This window comes from Urocitellus parryii, chromosome 11, assembly GCF_045843805.1.
Source record: "Urocitellus parryii isolate mUroPar1 chromosome 11, mUroPar1.hap1, whole genome shotgun sequence".
Classification (NCBI taxonomy): domain Eukaryota; kingdom Metazoa; phylum Chordata; class Mammalia; order Rodentia; family Sciuridae; genus Urocitellus; species Urocitellus parryii.
Genome location: NC_135541.1, coordinates 124,525,751 through 124,546,022, shown reverse-complemented (window position 1 = coordinate 124,546,022; position 20,272 = coordinate 124,525,751). Strand labels below are relative to the sequence as shown.

At 43.4% G+C, this 20,272-nt stretch overlaps 1 protein-coding gene across 2 annotated transcripts; it reads left to right on the top strand.

The window, feature by feature from the left end:
- Positions 1 to 16,210: 16,210 nt before the first annotated feature.
- Bola1 (bolA family member 1) lies at positions 16,211 to 17,332 on the top strand. Of its 2 annotated transcripts, none has more exons than XM_026404010.2 (2): positions 16,211 to 16,287; positions 16,615 to 17,332. In XM_026404010.2, the coding sequence occupies exon 2, from the start codon at positions 16,618 to 16,620 to the stop codon at positions 17,035 to 17,037; it is 420 nt and encodes a 139-aa protein (XP_026259795.1). In that variant the 5' UTR covers positions 16,211 to 16,287; positions 16,615 to 16,617; the 3' UTR covers positions 17,038 to 17,332. The 2 variants fall into 2 exon arrangements, with proteins under 2 accessions (XP_026259795.1, XP_026259794.1); XM_026404009.2 differs by having other exon boundaries at positions 16,224 to 16,394.
- The last annotated feature ends 2,940 nt before the right edge of the window (positions 17,333 to 20,272 follow it).

The window sequence follows — 20,272 nt, the reverse complement described above, 5'->3', positions numbered from 1 at the left end:
GGCAATTTGTAAAAGTATACACCATTACAAATAGGCTGGCTCTTATTTCCTTTAACACCTCTGGGATTGTTCACCAAAGGCAGCTGAGTTCCTTCTCAGACAGTTTAGTTAAGCAGGCATTTATTTTGTATTCTAGAGCCATTCCACCATTCCAGGCATCGACCCCTCTCCCTCCCTTTAGCTCCACCTCTCTCACCACCACCCCACCCCTGTACTGCACTGTGCACCATCATTAGGTGAGCATGGCCTCTGAAACTCCATGAGGTTGCACGTACAGTTGCCCCTGACAGATATGCTTCCTCCTCTCTCTTTCTCTCCCTCTCTCCCTCACTTCTCCTTCCCCACCTCCTTCTCCCCCCCCCCACACCTTTCTCTCCTTCTTTTTGTGGTACTGGGATTGAAGCCCCCAGCCCTTTTTATGGTTTTTATTTTGAGACAGGGTCTAGCTAAGATGCTGAGGTTGTCTCTAACTTGCAGATCCTTATGCCTCACCCTCCCAAGTTGCTGGGTTTACAGGTGTGTGCCTGCCTGGCTCCATCTTCTCTTGACAAGGCAAAATTCTTCAACCTTTCGGTTTCAGTCCAGAGACCACTTCTATGGTGAGGGCTTCCCTGCTCCCGTATACACAGCCTTGGTGTGTCTACATGGCTTTGTTGACATCCTGGTGAGGGCACTTTTCATTCTCTAGTGTATTTTTATATTGGTCTCACCTCCCTTCTGTGGCTAGTGAGTCAACAGTTTCCAAGAGCCAACCATATATAGTAGACTGTGGTGGAATGACAGAAGATATAAAAGGAGTTCATCCACTAATAAAAGGAAAGAAACACACACACGTCAATGAGACTAATGTAAAGAATTCATACAGAGCCCGGAACCCCAGAGGGCCCGAGGCTGGATGAGGAGGCTGTGATGGTGAACTTGACTGGCTAAGAGATTATTTCTAGATATGGCTGTGAGGGTGTTTCTGAGAGAGGTTAGCGTTTGAATTGGTGGACAATGAAGAGGATCACCCTCACCTACTCAGGTGGGCTACATCCAGTCTAGTAAGGACCTCAAACAAAAAGACCAAAAGACAAAAGAAGGACAAATTTGCTTCCTGCCTCAGGGAGAACATCCATCTGCTCCTGCCCTTGGACTTCAGTGCTCCTCATTCTCTGTCTTCAGAGTCAGACTGGGACTCTCAACGTGAGTCCTGGGTTCTTAGGCCTCTGGACTTGGACTGGAACTCAGCCCATGGGCTCTCCTGGTTCTCAAACCTTGGGGTTTGGCCTAGAACTCCACCATTGGCTTTCCTGACTCTCCAGCTACAGATAGCAGACGGGAGATTCTCAGCCCATCATCATTTGAGCCAATCCTTTACAATAAGGCTCTTTTACTGTATCTCACAGGAAGAATAGCCCAAAGAGCTTGACTCTCGGGCTTGTTTACCAGATCTGCGACTATGGGCAAGAGACCTAACCACTAAGCTGCTCTGCTTCCTGGCTGCTTTGTACTTTGTGGGACTGTGGTAAGAATTAAAAGAGTTCATAAATATAAAACATCTAGAACAGCATCTGGTACCAAAAAAAGTAGGAACATCCCAAAAACTCTTTGAGTGAGTTTTTCATTTTAGAAATAAATATGTTGGGGAGCTGGAGGCCTAGTTCATTGCTATAGCGTGTGTACTTAGCATTCCTGAGGCCCTGGGTTCAATTCCCAACACCATAAGAAATAAGTAAACATTGGTTTATCCTATGACCCAGCAATTTCACTCATGAATATATACAAAAAAAAAAAAAAAGAGAGAAGAAGAAGAAGAAATGATTGTTTATGTCCAACAAAAAACATGTACAGGAATATAATTTGTTCATATATTTCAATACTGTATAATAATGAAAATGAACAAATTACAAATTACTGCCCCGCACATGGATGAATCTCACAAACATAATGTTGAGTAGAAGAAAATAAACACGAGAGAATCCATATTTATGTGAAATTCACAAAGGAGCAAAACACATCTATGGTGATAAAGACTAGAATAAGAGTTACCTATGGCAGGACAGTATGGGCTTGCCTGGGAGCCATCTGAGGTACTAGAATTCTCTATATCTTGATATGGGTGCATCACATGTAAAATTAAGCTGTACATTTAAGATTTTAAATTTCTTATATTTAAATCAAACCTCAATAAGCATAAAGTACTTTTTTAAAATGAACAAGTATTGAAGTAATCATCACAGGGAAAACCAATGAGTTCTTTGTTGGTCATGCCAATCCTCATGTTAAAGACTGGTGTTTGTTGTTTGCTTTGTTTTGTTAGTTACACATAAAATGGCCACCGTGACGCTCAGTACTTAAAGCCTTTACAAATCTTAATCCAGCCAAGACAGACTTTCTGCAAATAGTAGATATTATTTGAAACACAGACAATCAACTTGCCCGAGGAGCTTGCATTTGCTAATTTTTCACTTATTTTTACAAAGAGAATAATGATGTTGGCCCTTTCCATTAATACACTAATTCATTTATCCATCCAATTTTGGAGGTTTGTTTGTTGAGATAGGGCTTCACTAAAATTCCCAAGTTGACGTCCAATTTGCAATCCTTCTGCCTCAACCTTCCAAGTAGTCATATGCATGTACCACGGCACCCGGCATATTCTACCCAATATATTTTATTTATTTATTTATTTATTTATTTATTTATTTATTTATTTATTTATTTATTTTTAAAGAGAGAGAGAATTTTTTAATATTTATTTTTCAGTTTTCGGCAGACACAACATCTTTGTTTGTATGTGGTGCTGAGGATCGAACCCGGGCCGCACGCATGGCCAGGCGAGCGCGCTACCGCTTGAGCCACATCCCCAGCCCTCCAATATATTTTATTGGTCACCTAAATGTGCCAACACTAAGGTCAACATCACACTTCTAGAATATATTAAATACCATGCCTTATGTCTGGATCTCTCTTTCCATGTGGTTAGTTCCCTCTAGTCATTCAAATTTCTGTTTAAACGTCAGCTCTATAGCAAGGTTTTTCCTGACCATAGCTTCTCAACACTCCCACTGATTAGCAAGTTGCAAGGCCTTAGCCAAAGAACCAGTCCTATAATATAATCTGTTTAATGGCTTTCTAATCAATTTGCTTCTCTCTAGACCACATGCTGCCTTTCTTCATGTTATCTTTCACCCACAATTTTAACAAAGACTTTTCTCATCTTCCCCTGCTTCTCTACTCTTCCCACTCCTCAAAAATGCTCTTCACACACCAACCAGCATGGTCTTTCCAATAAACATCCTAATTCTTTTTTCACCATAGGATTTCTCTTCAGGTGATTTCACCACCACCCTATAACACTCAGCCACCCCGCTAATCCCAGCGATCTCATTTCATTTTGATAATCCCTAGTAGAAAGATGCCTCTCATATACTTTCAAATGATAAAATTAGTAGACAAACGTTTAATGACAAACAGGAAATACATAGCCTCAAAAGTACAGTTGTCCCCCCTTATCCACAGCGGGGTATGTTCCCACATGACCAGTGGATACTGGAAACGGCAGATAGTACCAAACCCCATAGATACTGTAATTCCCCAGTACCATGGAAGAGTGGTTCCTGGGACCCCCACAGGTATCAAGTCTGCAGACGCTCAAGTCCCTATGTAAAATGGCATAACATTTGGCTATAACCTAGGCATGTCCTCTTAAATCATCTCCAAATTACTTACTATGTCTGCTACAACAGAAGGGCTGTATAAATACTTGTTATACTCTATTGTTTAAGAACGATAACAAGGAAAAGGTCTGCACATGTTTCGTACAGATGCAAGTTGTAAAAAATACTTTCAATCAGCAGTTGGTTGACTCCACAGATGCCCATCAGGTGTATATGGACTCCATGGATTTGGAGACTGATTTATTGTGTTTTTTTTCCTGTTATGTTTTTCATAACTGTGATAAAGTTTAACTTATAAATTATGCTCAGTAAGAGATTAACAACAATAACTAATAATAAAATGGACTAGTTATAACAATACACTGTAATAGAAGTCATTTAAAAATTATATGTTGTTTATTTCTGTAATTTTCCACTTAATATTTTTCGACCACAGCTGACTTCAGGTGACTGAGATCATGGAAAAGGGGGAACTCCTGTATCTCCGACAATTACAGGTTGGAAAAACCTGACAGATATCACCTGAATCACATGATCAGAATTACAGTTAGTGATAGGAGAGTTCAAGATCATGCGTCCCCGAATACGGTGCACAAAGGAGGACTCAATATCGCTTGCTATAGTTTGAATCTGGAGTGTCCCTCTAAAGTCCATTGTTAGAGGCTGGTCCCCAGTTTGGTGCTATCAGGAGGTGGTGGAACCTTAAAGAGGTGGGACTTAGTGGGGTGTGCCCTTGAAGTGGATATCAGGACCCCAGCCCCTTCCTCTTCTTTTTCCTTTGCATCCTGGCCTTTCGGGGAGTGGCTTTGTTCTGCCAGGTTCTCCCTGCCATGAGGTGCTTCCTTGCCCAAGCCCAAAGCAATGGGGCAAACCGACCATAGACTGAAACCCAAAACCACCAGCCAAAATAAATCCTTTTTTTTTTTAAGTTGTAGATGGACATAATACCTTTATTTATTTATTCATTCGTTTGTTTGTTTATCTGCTTGTTTGTTTATTTTTATGTGGTGCTGAGGATCAATCGAAGCCTGTGCCTCAGGCATGCTAGGCAAGCGCTCTACCACTGAGCCACAACCTCAGCCCCAAAATAAATCTTTTTATAAGTCAATTTGTCTCAGGTGTTTGTTACAGTAATGGAAAGCTGACTGATGTATCATTTCTGCAGTATTCCTGCCAAAAATGCAACCTTAGATCTTAATCATGGATTAAACATTAGACAAATCTAAATTGTGATGCATTCAATGAAATAAATGGCCTGTCGCCTTTAAAATGTCAAAGTCAGCCAGGTGCAGAGTCATGCACCTAGAGTCCCAGCCACTGGAGTGGCCAAAACAGAAGGATTGCTTGAACCCAGAAGTTTGAGACCAGCCTGGATGACATATCAAGACCCCATCTCTAAATAAATAAATACCCCAAAGACAAAGAAAGACTAAGGAACTAGTCCAGGTTAATGAAAACAAAAGAGACCTAACAAGTAAATGCACCATTTTGTCCTAGATTGGCTCCTAGACCAGAAAACAAATTTTTTTTTTAATTTTACATATAGAGCATTAGTGGAACAATTGGCTAACTTTGAATAAGGTCTGTAATTTAGATAATAGTACTGTATCTATGTTAATTTCTAGAATTGGACAATTACATTCTGGCTAATGTCTATGTCTCTTTAGTAAATATACATTCATAAACTATATTAGTCATGGCTCTCTACAGAAACAGAACCACTAGGAGAGGGGGAGAAATAGATTTTATTATAGTAAATTTGCTCTTTGATTATGGATGATAACAAATTGAAAGATCCCCAAGATCTTCAGGGTGAGTTGGCAAGGTGGAGACCCAGAAAAATGGAGATCTAAAAGGCCTGAGAACCAATGGTGTAGTTTCAGTCTAATGACTGGGCTCAAGACCCAGGAGGAGCAAATGTTTTAGTCTGAGTTCCAAGGCAGGAAAAAACTAATGTTCTAATACCGATGCAACCAGTCAGAAGGATATCTTATTTACTTGGAAGAAAAGCACTTTTTAAAATTTATTTCCATGTTTTTTTTTTTAATTGGTGCATTGATAGTTGCACATAATGATGGGATTTCTTGTTACATATTCACACCTGCACCCAATATAACAATATAATTTGGCCAATATCGCTCTCCAACACTTCCCTGCAATTACCCTGTTGTTCTATTCAGGTTTCCAACTCTTTGGATAAGGCCCCCACACATTAGGGAGGGCAGTTTGCTCTACTCTGTCTACCAATTTAAATGTTCCTATTATTCAAAACACTCTCACAGAAACGCCCAGAATAATATTTGACTGCCGCAGTCTGGCTGGGCACAAATCAGGAGCCACTTGAAGATTCAAGCAGGAACGAACTTTATTTTTAGAACTCACACTGTACACTGCCCATGAGAACTCTCCAGGAACTCCCTGAGAGCCCAAAAATAGCGGCACCGGAGGCAGCAGGAACCGCTCCTTCTGGCAAAATGCCAGGCACCATCTTGACCTGGCCTGGCTCTCAACATCTCCCCCCCCTCTGTTTAATTAAACAACAAGTATATGGCTTAGGGACCGTGCCTGTCTTAGGTTGTCCAATACTACATATAGTCCTTACCCGTCATCAGATGAGCTGACTCAAGGCGTCAGCCTCCTGTCTTAGGTTGGTACCAGTGCAATTGGATCTTACCCGTCATTGACTACCGGTCTAGCATACAGCCACACCTGTGGATAGTGGTTTTTACACAAACAACATGAACAACCTGCTACAAGCAGAAAGGGGAGGATACAAAACACCACGACACCAAGCCAATTGATGGCCCCTTTTGGAAAAATTGTACCACTGGTGACACCATCAGCAAAGATACCCCGGCACTGCCACAATTTGCTGTACCAACAGTTAGTTCACAATGCATACAAGTGATACATACTCCAGGCAAGTTTTGCAAGCAGTTTAAAGCAGAGGAATCCATTAATATGTCCTTTTCCTCCCAAAGTAAATCGACTCCTTGATTGAGCATCACTTGTTGAGTTACATTATTCATTGATGCATCAGTTTATAAAGTTTGTTGTGATAGCTATCGCAGAAGCTGTAGTTTGGTTTTATCTTTGTCTTCACCGGCACTGGGATGAAGATAGGAATTCTGGCAGTGATGGCAAAAAAAGAAACTATGTAACATTCCAGCAGGCACTAAAAAAAAGCAATTGCAATTTTCTAAACAATTTAGTATCCTGAATAGAATTAGATATAATGAAAAGGAAAGGTGAAAGTAAACAAACACATCTGTTAACCTCCTTTTTTGTTCACATTTTAGAACAATCCTCAACAGCTGTTTACCCAATTTAAATTAAACCATTTAAATCACATGAATAATAAAAACAAATTTGGATCCATTTTTTCATGATCGCTCCTCATATATGATATATGGACATACGCACATACAGACATGCAACACAAAACACAAGTGTGCACACATAACACAATACATACAACACATAACATAATAGTAAAGGCCTTGTAGCTTTTTACAGGTGAAATCTCCATTGCAATGCTCAAAAACTCCACAGTCAAAAAATAAAACTGATCAGAAAAACATTAACCTAGGTCTGTATGAGCTCAAAAAACAAAACAAAACTTCATGATGTGGAAAAGGGCAATAATAAAATAGATATTGAAAAAAGCATCCTGGTTATCACCTGGGTTTGACTCTTCTTTTGATATCCCATCCTTTTTCCTGTAACTTGCAGATGGGTCTGAAGGTATTTCCACAAGCAAGCCCCAAGGTTTCTTACATTTGAAATAGGCCTTAATGGTGTTCATTATTCATTAGCCTCCTGGTGTGGGAGAACCACTGTTGCAGATGTAAGGATAGCCAAACTGGAGCTCTGGATATCAGCTGTTATGGATTTGAGCCAAATCATCTTCTTTTTGGTCTATAGAAATCGCTTTAATTAGTCTCTCTCTCTGGAATCCAAATTGGCTGCTGTTGTCCCTGTGGAAACACACAAACAGACCCCCAACTCCAGACAATCACTAGGTCAGGACCTTTCCATTGTCCTGTTAGAATATCCTTCCAAAGTACCTTGGGCTTATGTACATTTTTTGGACACATGTGCCTTTCCGCAGCACTAAGCCCTGATGAATCCAAATTTTAAAAGTTTAGAGTAAAAGGGTTATTTTAAGTTTATCTTTGGGGGATCTATACCCCTTCCCAATTCCCTCTTTTTGCTTTAATAAGTACATTTTAATAGTTTCATCAGCTCTTTCAACTATGCCTTGTCCCTGTGGATTGTATGGGATTCCTGTTATATGAGTAATGCCAAATGATGAGCAAAATTGTTTAAAAGAGGTAGAAGTATAGCCAGGGCCATTATCTGTTTTTAACTGTTTTGGAATGCCCACAGTGGCAAAATTTTGTAAGCGATGAGCTATAATATCTCTAGTTTTTTCTCCGGCTTGAAGGGAGCCCATCAAAAAACCGGAAGAAGCATCAACTGTAACATGCGAATATTTTAACTTTCCAAATTCTGGCAAGTGTGTGACGTCCATCTGCCAAATATGGTTAGGTATCAGTCCTCTAGGATTGACTCCAAGATTAACTTGTGGTAAAAAGGTCACACAATTTTGACATTGTTTTAATATTTGTCTAGCTTGTTCCTTAGTTATTTTAAAATGATTTTTTAAAGTATTTGCATTGACATGGAAGGATTTATAAAAATCTGTAGCTTCTTCTAGCATAGAAAAAATATGTATGTCATGTGTAATTTTATCTGCTATATCATTGCCCAAACTAAGGGCTCCAGGCAATCCTGTATGTGCCCTGATATGTCCTATAAAGAATGGATCTTTTCGGTCCCAGATGAGACTTTGTATAGTGGAAAACAAAGAGAAAACAGTAGAGGAAGGGGAAATCCTACCAGCATCTTCAAGGGATACTACAGCATTAACTATATACTGACTATCGGAAAATAAATACAGAATCTTTAAACATCACAAAAGCTTGTAATACTGCATTAAGCTCTACCTTTTGAGCTGATTGTTTGGGAACTAAAAATGTAAAAGTTTGATCAGGGTAACTACTGCTGCTGTACCATTATTTGACCCATCAGTGAATATATTTGGAGCATTCATGATAGGTGTTTTTCTTGTCATTTTTGGAAAAACTACAGGATGTGAAGACCAAAAAGACAACAAAGGATTAGATGGTAAGTGATTATCAAATGAAACATTAGATTTGCATATGATTATTGCCCAAGCATTTAACTCATTAGCTAAATCATCAATTTGATCCATTTTATATGGAGTAATAATTTTATTGGGAGAAATTCTAAACACTCCCTTTTCTGCTTTTATTCCTTTGAGTATTAATTGTCCTACAGCCTCAGGATACCTAGTAAGAATAGTGTTAGGAGAATAAGATAAATGTATCCACAATAATGGACCTTCTTGCCAAAATACTCCTGTAGGAATACTTTTTGTTGGTAGTACAATAAATAATAAAGGCTAACTTATATCAATTCTATCCAAATGCATATTTTCCATATATGTTTCAATGATTTTTAATGCCTTTCTTGCTTCAGTGTTAACATGTGTGGTGAATTTGGATCTGATGGACCTTTTAGGATATCAAATAAAGGTCCCAACTCTCCTGTTGGTATGCCTAGATAAGGCGTTATCCAATTTATGTCTCCTAATAACTTTTGAAAGTCGTTAAGTGATTTGAGTTGATCTACTCGTATTTGAATTTTTGGTGGACACACCATGGTTGAGGATAATAGAACTCCTAAATAATTAACTGGAAAATTTAATTGTACTTTATCTATTGCTATTTCTAGATTATAATTTTTTAATAAGTTTGTAAGTGTGGCATAACATTCCAGCAATGTGTTTTTATCTTTGTGTGCCAATAATACATCATCCATATAGTGAAATATTTGTAGTTCAGGATTTTGATTTCTAAGTGGTTGGGTTACTTTGTTAACATAAATTTGACACATAGTTGGGCTGTTAGCCATCCCTTGAGGGAGTACTTTCCATTCATATCTCTGATCGGGACCTTCATGATTCAGTGCAGGAATAGTAAATGCAAAACGTGGACTATCCTCAGGATGAATTGGAATTGAAAACAAAAACAATCTTTAATATCTATAACTAAAACAACCAGGTTTTTGGCAAAGCAGACAATTGGGGAATCCCTGATTGAGCAGGTCCCATAATAACCATCTCATTATTAATTGCTCTTAAATCTAGTAATAATCTCCATTTACCCGATTTCTTTTTGATGACAAAAATGGGAGTATTATAGGGAGATATGGAAGGTTGAATATGTCCCTCCACTAATTGTTGTTTGACCAGGTCATGGGCTACTTGTATCTTTTTTTAATCAGGGGCCACTGAGGAACCCATACTGGCCTTTTTGATTTCCAAGTAATTTTTATTGTCTCAGTGACCCCTCCTGAAAACCCAATCCATGTCTATCTGTTTTTTGAGCTATTTGTATTGGTGCCACTATACTTTGTCCTTGTTCTCCTAATCCTTTTTCTTTCTTAAAACCTTATCTAGCCATAATAGTGGGCGCATTTGAATTGATGTTACTTGTTAATGTCAAACCTAATTGATCTAGCACATCTCGTCCCCATAAATTTACGGGAAGATGATCCAATACATATGGCTGTATAGTTCCTTCACATCCTTCAGGATCCTTCCAATCTAATACCATCGCACTTCTATGGGGATTAGTTGCCACTCCTAGGCCTTGAAGCATTTGAGTGGCTTGTGTAATGGCCAATGTTTTGGCCATTCTTGACGAGAGATGATGCTAAGGTCAGCACCTGTGTCCGGTAGCCCATTAAATTCATGTCCTTAAATATTTAGTTTTAGCATGGGGCGAGAATCTAAATTTAAAGAAAGCATAGCCCAATCTACACCTGTGGAGCCTAATCCCTTGGAACCTCTTTCTACAGCACAACTGGAAATTTTATCATGTAGGCTGGGTATTATTAGTAACTGTGCTATTCTATCTCCTGGTGAAATTTCTATAGCCCTTTGGAGAACTGGCTATAATTTTTATTTCACTTTCATAATTGGGATCAGTTACCCCAGGACTTATCATAAGTCCTTTTAGAGTAGAATAACTGCGTCCCAATAATAAGCCTACTGTTCCTTGGGGAAGGGGTCCTTTCACCCCTGTGGGAATGATTTGAACTCCCATCTCTGGAGTTAGTACTGCTCTGGCAGAGGTGCAGATGTCCAACCCTGTGCTTCCTCTGGTTTGTCTGATGAGGGATCTAATGGATAATGTGTCCTGGGCACCACCCTGATGGTGTTGCTGGGTTCCTCCAATGCCCCGTATATTTGTGGTTGTGGGCCCCAGAGCATGGGGCCCCCCTGTCCATTTTTTGACAATGGAGCCCGATGCCTTTCTCCACGATATTGTGGATAAACACCTGGTTCTTGTTTGTTTTTTGATAACGGAGTACCCTCTATGGTGGTTTGAGAACGGCATTCATTAGCCCAATGTCTCTCTCTATGGCATCGTGGGCAAATACCCGGTATTCTATCCCTTTGATACCTAGCTTTGTTAAACCCTCCTCCTATGGGGCAACTCCTTTTAAAATGTCCTGTTTGTTCACAATTGTAGCATGTTTTTTGGCCTGGCACCTAAAGCCTGTTGTACAGTAGCTGCCAAGACTTGCCCTTGTTCATTAATGTCTCTACATAATTTAATACATGTATTTAAATCTCCATGTCTCCATGGTCTAATGGCCTCCCTGCACCATCTATTTGCCTGTTCGTAGGCTAGTTGTTTTATTAATGGCATCGCTTGTTCTACATTCCCAAAGATTCTGGTAGCTGTTTGAATAAGCCTATCTACAAATTCAGGGTAAGGTTCATTAGCTCCTTGTATTACCTTAGATAATTGACCTTGTAAATCTCCATGCCCCTATAAAGTTTTCCATGCCCTAACCACAGCTGAAGTGATTTGTGAGTATTTAGCAGGATCATATTTAACTTGTTGCAGCTGACCCTCATAAGGTCCCTCTCCTAGCAACGTATCTAGATTTCTCTGAGGATAACCTGCTGCTGCATTTCACCTAGCCGTCTCCGTGCAAAATTCCTGATTGGCAACCTTCCATAACAGGTATTGTCCTCCATTTAGCACAGCTTTGCACATACTAGTCCAATCTGCTGGTGTCACGTCCAAGTTGGTAATGGATTCGACCATGCTTACAGTGAAGTGTACTTGAGGATCATAGGTTGTTACGTCCTCTTTTAGCTGCTTCACTGTTTTGAAATCTAAAACATGGTAAATTCACTGCCCTCCTGCCTCCTCAAATACAGGGCATGCTAATCTTTGAGGTCCTGTCTCAGGATCCCATCTATCAACTATGGGGGTTGAGGGCCACTCAGCATATGTTGTCTCCATAGGTGGAGCTGTTGGTTGGACACCCACACCCCCCGGTGATAGAAAGGGGTTAGTAGCAACCTCCCGTTGTAATTTCTCCCCTGATAGCCCTTCCTCCTCTAAACTTTTTCCTTTGTCTGACTAACTCAAGAGACTTCCTCTTTTACTCAATGTAAGATGTCTTCTCCTAGACTAGGCAAACAAGATTGTACCAACATCCATAATGGTAATGTGCCAACTGGCAGAGTTCCTGGGCTTTCCTTTTGTATCTTTTTTAAATCTTCACCATGATGGTTCCATTGTGATATATTTAACAACCCCTCTTTAATGAACCATGGGCTACACCTTTGTATCATCTTAACATATGCCCTAACTGTTCTTGATTTTACTGAGATGCCTCCTTCCTCTAGCACTTTACTTAAAGCCCTTTCGGTTTGGTTCTTATTAATTTTTAATTCCATATTTCCGTGACGAAGATACCCCTCACTAAGATAATGTAAAAGAAAACTGAGACAGAATGAAACAAAAATGGAACAAAAATTCATTATATGAGCCTTTCTATCCTCCTGAAATGTCCATCCGTCCTTTCTCCCTATCAGTTCCTCAGATGTGAGCGGTTTCTTCCTTCCCACCCATCTCCAGGGACGGGCAACTTAAAACAAAAGCGAAACAAAAGGAAAGAAGAATCTTTAAATGGCTACCCATCCTCTCCCACTGCCCTCAGGGGTGAGCAGTTTACCTTATCACTTACCCTCAGGCATTCCCCGTGGGGGCCACCATAGGCCGCAGTCTGGCTGGGCACAAATCCCGAGCCACTTGAAGATTCAAGCAGGAACAAACTTTATTTTTAGAACTCACGCTGCCTGCTGCCCACTGGAACTCTCCAGGAACTCCCCTCGAGCTCCACTGGAACTTCAGGAACTTCTCGAGCACTCAACCTGAACTCAACCCGGGAACTCCACCCACATGAACTCTCTAGGAACTCCGTGAGAGCTCAAAAATAGCGGGCACCGGAGGCAGCAGGAACCACTCCTTCTGGCAAAATGCCAGGCACCATCTTGACCTGGCTGTGGCTCTCAACATTTGACCAAATATCTGGGTGCCCATGACTGAGTCAATCTGACACATAAAATGTACCATCACAGGGAGTTAAGAGGTAAATGTGCTTTATTTCTAAAACTTACTCTCAAGTGGGAAAAAATTACATATGTAATGGTAAATGTTAATATTTGGGTAACCTTGGTATCAGGGCAAAGGATATATAGAAATGATTTGTACTATTTTTATAACTTCAAATGCATGAACCTGATAATCATCCTGGATTACTTCCCTTCTCATAACCCATCCATTACCATAACCTGAGGGGTTTTCTCTCCTAATATATGTATTTGTGGTCACAATTTCTCTCCCTTTCCACCAGGACCAGCATTACCACTGCCCTGGTTCAAGTCATCATCATCTGTCATGTAGGCTGCTACAAGACCTTCCAAGTGATCTATGAGCATCTTCCTTTACCTCCTCTACAATCCTTTCTCCACCCTCCAGTCAGTGGTCTTTGCAAATACAAATGTAAAGTCAATTAAATATAATGCATGATCCTTGATTGCATTATATTTAAATTAAACATCATAAAGGACACCATCTTAGTCGATTTGTATTGCTATTGTAAGGGTCCAGCGAAGCATTGGAGAAAGAGACCACCAAGAGACCACTCATGCAATTGGCAGAAGGGGATTTATTGATCCAGCATGCTGGGGCTCCGTGCCCACTCAAGAAAGGAGAGCAGCCCAGAGCCCCGGGCAAGGGTTGAGCAGTGCTTAAGTAAACTTTTTGGGGAGGGCGGGGGCTTTGCATACATCAGAACAAATCATCATGAGGTGCGGGGGGAAAATCAAACAACAACTCTTAGACATGATTAGTACATTCATTGGCGGGAACAGGCTGGGCGGGGGTGATTGGTCACTCCTAAGTGGGGTACACATTCAAACTGATTGGTTTTGGGCCCTGGATGCCTACGTGCCGGGCTACACAGGGTCCTAAGTTATTAAACAACTAAATGGCCAGTAGGGCATTGTCTTAACTGCCTTAGGAATTTCAGGTTCTGTGCGCAGTTCAGAAACTCTACAATACCTAGTCCTTTACTTTTTAACCCAGGCTTTGCAGTTTAGAAGCAGCTTTACAATGCCTGGTCCTTTACATTTTAACTCAGGCTTTGCAGCTTAGAAACTTTACCCTTTCATTATGACAAAAATACCACAGATTGGGTAATTTATAAAAAAAATTTATTTTCTCACAGTTCTAGAGACAAGAGAAGTTCAAGACTAAGGTGCTCTCTGGTTCACTATCTGGTAGTGATAGATGGCTTTATCTTGGTGTCTTTACGGGGCAGAAGGGAGAGAAAAAATAAACTTGCCCCCTCAAGATCAATTGTCAGGCATTACTCTGTTTATGATAGCCCTCAGGCCTAGTAGCCTCTTAAGGGCCCCACTTATTAATACCACCACAATCAAGATTAAGTTTCTAGGGACTGGGGTTATGGCTCAGGCGTAGAGCACTCACCTCCCATGTGTGAGACCCTGGGTTCGAACCTCAGCACCAAATAAAAAAATAAATAAGTGAAATAAAAGTAGTGTCCAACTACAACTAAAAACTAAATATTAAAAAAAAAAAAAAAGATTAAGTTTCTATGCAAATTTGAAGGGACATATTGAAGCCACAGCAGACACTAATGACACAACTGAGGAAATTTTTTAAAAAGAATTTAACCTTTATTTATTTGTTGTTTGTTTTTTTTATTTTATTTATTTATTTATTTATTTTTTAAAATATTTATTTTTTAGTTCTCGGCGGACACAACATCTTTGTTGGTATGTGGTGCTAAGGACCGAACCCAGGCCGCAGGCATGCCAGGCGAGCGCGCTACCGCTTGAGCCACATCCCCAGCTCTTGTTGTTTGTTTTTTAATGTGATGCTGAGGATCGAACCCAGGACCTCCACCATCCTAGGCAAGCCTTCTGTTACTGAGCCATAACTCCCGCCCCTGACGATTGAGGAAATTTGACTATTAACTTTATGTTAAATAATAGTGGGGCTGCACTTGTAGCTCAATAGTAAAGCGCTGGCCTAGCATGTGGAGGCACTGGGTTCCATCTTCAGCACCACATAAAAATAAATAAAGTTATCCCATCTACAACTAAAAAATTAAAATAATAAATAATAATAGCATTATATGAATAGCTAATCCCTTGAGTGGGGTCATGGTATCGTGGTTATGGGGGAAAGGAGATGCAGAGTGAGGGTCAGTGTACATAGCAGTGGATTTTAAAAATTTTTTTATCTAACTTAAGTGACTCAGCAAAATAAAACATTTTATTTTATTAATGTTATTATTCATACACATATTTAAAGAAACACAAAGCAACTCTGGTAAAAGGTTATCAGTTCATCTAGGAAAAGGGTAGGTACATGGGCTCCTATTGCACAAGAAACCTTTCCTGAAAGTTTAAATTTTTTGAAAGGCTAGGGAAAAGATATGGCACTATTTAATCTAAATTTCTTGAGTGTGACTGGGTATTAAGGTTATGAAGAGAATATTCTTGTCCTCAGGAGATACAAATTGGAGTACTTAAGAGTGAAATATTATGCTATGGGCAACTTATTTTCAAATGGTACAGTCACATGTCTATTTTAAAAGTATACATCAAGTACTTAAAAATGTAAATATACGTTTAAATATATGTATAAATCATGGGTCTAGTGAAAGGTGGAAGTATCACTTTGTACTATTCATCTCTTCTGTGCGAATTGTTTCAAAATGAGAAGATTTAGCAGTATATAAACATACAATATTAGGGATACTAAATAAAAATCAAGTGTACCCCTTGGGAAAAGCTCATCTTCTTACCTATCTACTGAAAACTTGATGCGGCTCAGAGGTTGGGAGCCCCCGGTACCCCGGCCCCTCCAAAGGAGAAGCGCGCGACCCTCCCACCGCCTTAGCTGGGGCTCCACCCCGCGCCGCCCCCGGGCCGCGGCCCGGCCCCGCGCCTCCCGCAGGGAGTGGGAGCCGGAGGCGGAGCCGCGAGGCCCGGGGCCTGCGCCGAGGAGCAGCCCCGCCCGGCCGCAGGGACACGCGGAACTACAGGTCCCAGGAGCCCCCGGGCACCACGTGACGCCCGCGGGGCCCGCAGCGCGCAGCGAGGACGCGGTCCGACGTCGCCGCGGCTCGGCTGCAGGTAGCGAGGCCCCCCCGGGACGCCGCGGGTGCCCGGGCCACCAGCTCCACCAAAGCCCGGAGTGCGCGTGGCCACCTCTGCGGCCTCTAGGCTCCTTCCCTGTCCCCGTAAGTGACGAGCGCGCCCTCGAGCCTCCGCTGCCGGTACCCAGCGGCCCGCGCACGCGTCACACAGCTGGGGGCGGGCGGGGGCCGCCGAGTCTGGGGTCCCGGCGCGCCCCCTGCGGGACCCGGGGCGGCTGTCGTGGGGAGGGCCGAGGGTCGTGGAGGCCGGAAGCTGGCCGGCGGCGGCCCTGCCCTCACTTCTCGGTCTGCGTTTCCGTCCTAGCGGATGCCGATACCGAGTGGACACCGGTTCCAGCGCCTGGTCTCCATGGCCACCCGCGTCGGCTTGTCCCGCGGCAGCGCGGGACCCGGGGCCGTGGGTCCGGTCGAGGCAGCGATTCGTGCGAAGTTGGAGCAGGCCCTGAGCCCCGAGGTGCTGGAGCTGCGCAACGAGAGCGGTGGCCACGCCGTCCCGCCGGGCAGCGAGACGCACTTCCGCGTGGCCGTGGTGAGCTCGCGCTTCGAGGGACTGAGCGCCCTGCAGCGGTTCCGGCTGGTCCACGCGGCGCTGTCGGAGGAGCTGGCCGGGCCGGTCCACGCTCTGGCCATCCAGGCCCGGACCCCCGCCCAGTGGCGGGAGAACCCGCAGCTGGACACAAGCCCCCCCTGCCTGGGTGGGAGCAAGAAGAGCAAGAACACTCCCTGACACCAGCTCAGGGGGAGGACGGCGTCCGAACGGGCGGATGGGGTCAGCTAGTGAACCACGACCGCCTTGCCGTGACCTTTAGGGGTGTCCCATCCCGTTGGCACACTCGCATTTCCAAAGAGAGAAGCCGGGGTCACACCAGTTAGCCCAGGAAGGGCGGCCACCCGCCACTGCGCTTCCTGTGTGCTGAGGAAGGACCGCCTAGCTGTTCCTGTTCGTGTTGACTTGCGGGAAGGAACTACACCAGTCCTGAGGGGTGGAAACTGCCCTGTGCATTAAAAGAGCAATTACCATAGGACTGCATCGCTGTGTTCTTAGTGGCTATTGAATTGGTGCCACAGTTGGGTGTTTTGTTTTGTTTGGTACTGGCGAGGCTTCTGACCACTGAGCCAGGATGTTGCTAAGTGGCCGAGGCTGGCTTTGAACTTGTGGTCCTCTGCCTCTGCCTCAGCCTCCCCTTCCAGAGTCGCTGGGATGACAGGCCTGTGCTGCTTGCACCTGGCTGTTGTAGTTGTTCTTGAGAAAAAAAAAATATTTGTAGACTAGGGAAGTCAAAAAGGGATTCATGGGGAAAGTGAACTAGTTTGATCTTTAAAGAAAGGTGGAATTAAACCAGAAAAGAGAGGAAAGGTGTTTCAAGCAGGGGAAAGAACCTCAGCAAAGGGTTAGAGGTTGGACTGAGCAGATATTAGTCAAGGCAGCGGTGATGGGCAGGAACACATTTGAATTTCATATGGGTGTAACGTTTGGCTTTTTAACAGCCGGTCAGTTTCCAAAAAGTGTTTGCTTATAAGGAAAAAAGAAAAAAACTTTTAAAAAACCACTGAAGTGGGGGGTGGGGGCAACTAGAGAATAATTACAGAAGACAGAAACCTTTGTTTAGCCCTTTTGTGTATGAGCCTTACCAACATTACATCATATTTCTGAGGGGAGCTCAAGTAATATCTACATAAGCAGCTTTCTTATCATCTCAATGTGTAAATTATTAGAGAAAAAGTGTGGTTAACATGTATCTTGATAATTTCTGGCTAAAGAATTTTTAGACTGGGGCTGGGGTTGTGGCAGAGCACTTGCCTAGCATGCGTGAGGCACTAGGTTCGATCCTCAGCACCACCTTAAAAAATAATAATAATTTAAAAAATACTGTGTTCACCTCTAACTAAAAAATATTAAAATTTTTTTAAAAAAATTTTTAGACTGCATCTGGTTGGGCAGTAGGGAGTCATTGAAGAATTTTGAGTATGGGCATGCCAAAGAGCATTTGGAAACACGACTGATCTAGCAGTGACATCTGTGGGGGTTGGCATGGGAAATTGGAGGCAGAGATGGATCAGGAGTGGAGGTCGGACCTTGGCTTGGAGGGCATCTGTGGGGATGGAAAATAAAGTCGTTGACCCGAGAGGTACTATAAAATCAGAAAATGGTTTGATGAGAAAGGCAGTGGACTAGAGTGAGAGGGGAGTTTGAGATCAGTTGCAAGTAGTGCATTTCAGATTTCTTCACAGGGAAGGATTCCTAAGGAATCTTGTTCAGAATGTAAATTTGAGGCCTTCCCTGCCACCAAAAAAAAGGGGGGGGGTCGATCCCACAAGTCAAGAGTAGAGTCTGGAATCTGTTTTCAAAGGCACACCAGAAGGTTTGGAGGAATCATTCCTTGTTTTCAAACCCAGGAGAGTTGACAGGGCTCTCCAAGGTGGAAAGGTCGCGATGGGGAGTATGATACCTCTGGTTACCCTGGCCTCCAGATGGGAGGTGGACATTGTTCTTCCACCACCATTTACCCTTCCGGGACTCTCAGAATGGACTTAGATGTAGGCAGAGGCAAAGAAGGCGACACAGCCATTTTGGATTTTGAGGATTTATTTCCTTTTATTTTTCACCAGTATTGTTCATTTTTCACATCAACAGAGATGGGTTTAGGGTTCCCCAGGAGAGCGAGGAAGATGGATGGGTCTCCTGGAGGGTACGGGAGGGGGCTACGTCCAGCAAGTGAGGGGTGAGGGAAGGGGGCACACACTCGTACGCTGGGCACTGGAGGAGAAGGCAATCCTTTGGGCACAGACACCAAACAGTCACCACCTGGTCGGTGTCACAAAATAGGAGAGTGACCATAGGGTGAGGGCACCAGACGCAGCATGAGGAGGGTGAATCTGGATTTTCCTGTTGTTATTTTCACTTTTTCCTTTTAACTTTTTTTAAACATTTTACAAACAGCTAAAAACTACGACACATCACAGCTACGGTAGGGTGGGAAGAGGGCACCAAAGAAAGCAGCCGCACGTATTAGGGTGGACAGGGCAGCCTAACCTACAGAGGCTATTGTGTGGAGGGTGGGAAGGGGAAACTGAGGCTTCTGGTCCCCGCATTAGGGCCCCTCACTTGCTGCTGAGCCTCCCCCACTTGTAGAGAAGAGGCCAGGAGGGCCCCGCTTCCTGCCCCTGCCCCTGCCCCAGCGCCTTGTGCTTTGGGGTCTGCTGGACCACAGGCCTGTCTTCCCTTCCTCCCGGCCCCCTGCCAGTGAGGGGACCCGCTGGGGATGGAGGGGGGGCACTGTGCTCCTCCTACTCCAGGAGAGGCCAGGCTTGAGGGGACGGGCAGCGACGGCCTCCCCAGGTGCCCTCAGGCCCCCCTAGAATGCAGACTCATCCCCACGGCCCAGGTTCCTCCCTCCCAGGCCCCAGAGACAAGATGAGGGAGCACTGCGGGAGGCAGGGTTGTGTGTGTGTGTCGTTGAAATGACCCTTAGCTTAGATTTTAGGACAGTAGAGTGACACCCCCCCCTTGGCACATACACACACACACACAAGTGTACACACATATTCACACACAGTCTAAGCTGCCTCAGAACTTAATATATAAATAAATAAGAATCAGAAAGTAATTCCATAAAATTCAGGCTTCAGGTTTACAGCCCAAACTGAGGGAAAAGTGGAGGCCAGAGGGCTGAGGTTTATTGCTTCTCCCCAGCATCCATTGGGAGGTGTGAGAGGGCACACTCGGCCCTCGGACCCCAGGTTCTTTTGGTCCATGATCTACACCCCGGCCTCAGCCCCCGAGATCACTGCGTACCCGTGACTTCACAAGGGCCTAGGCTGAGGGACGAGGGGAGGGGGCAGGGAAGCAGGGGCCCCTCACTCACACTGGGGAGAGGAGGGGGGCTCAGCCTTCTCTTGTGCAAAGTCAAGGGTGGTAGGTGAGGAGTAGTGCTTCACCCCCAAACTGGGCGGAGAGCCTT

Excerpts from the sequence above, each read along its gene's own strand:
- Bola1 (XM_026404010.2), top strand. The coding sequence starts at position 16,618 with ATGCCGATACCGAGTGGACACCGGTTCCAGCGCCTGGTCTCCATGGCC.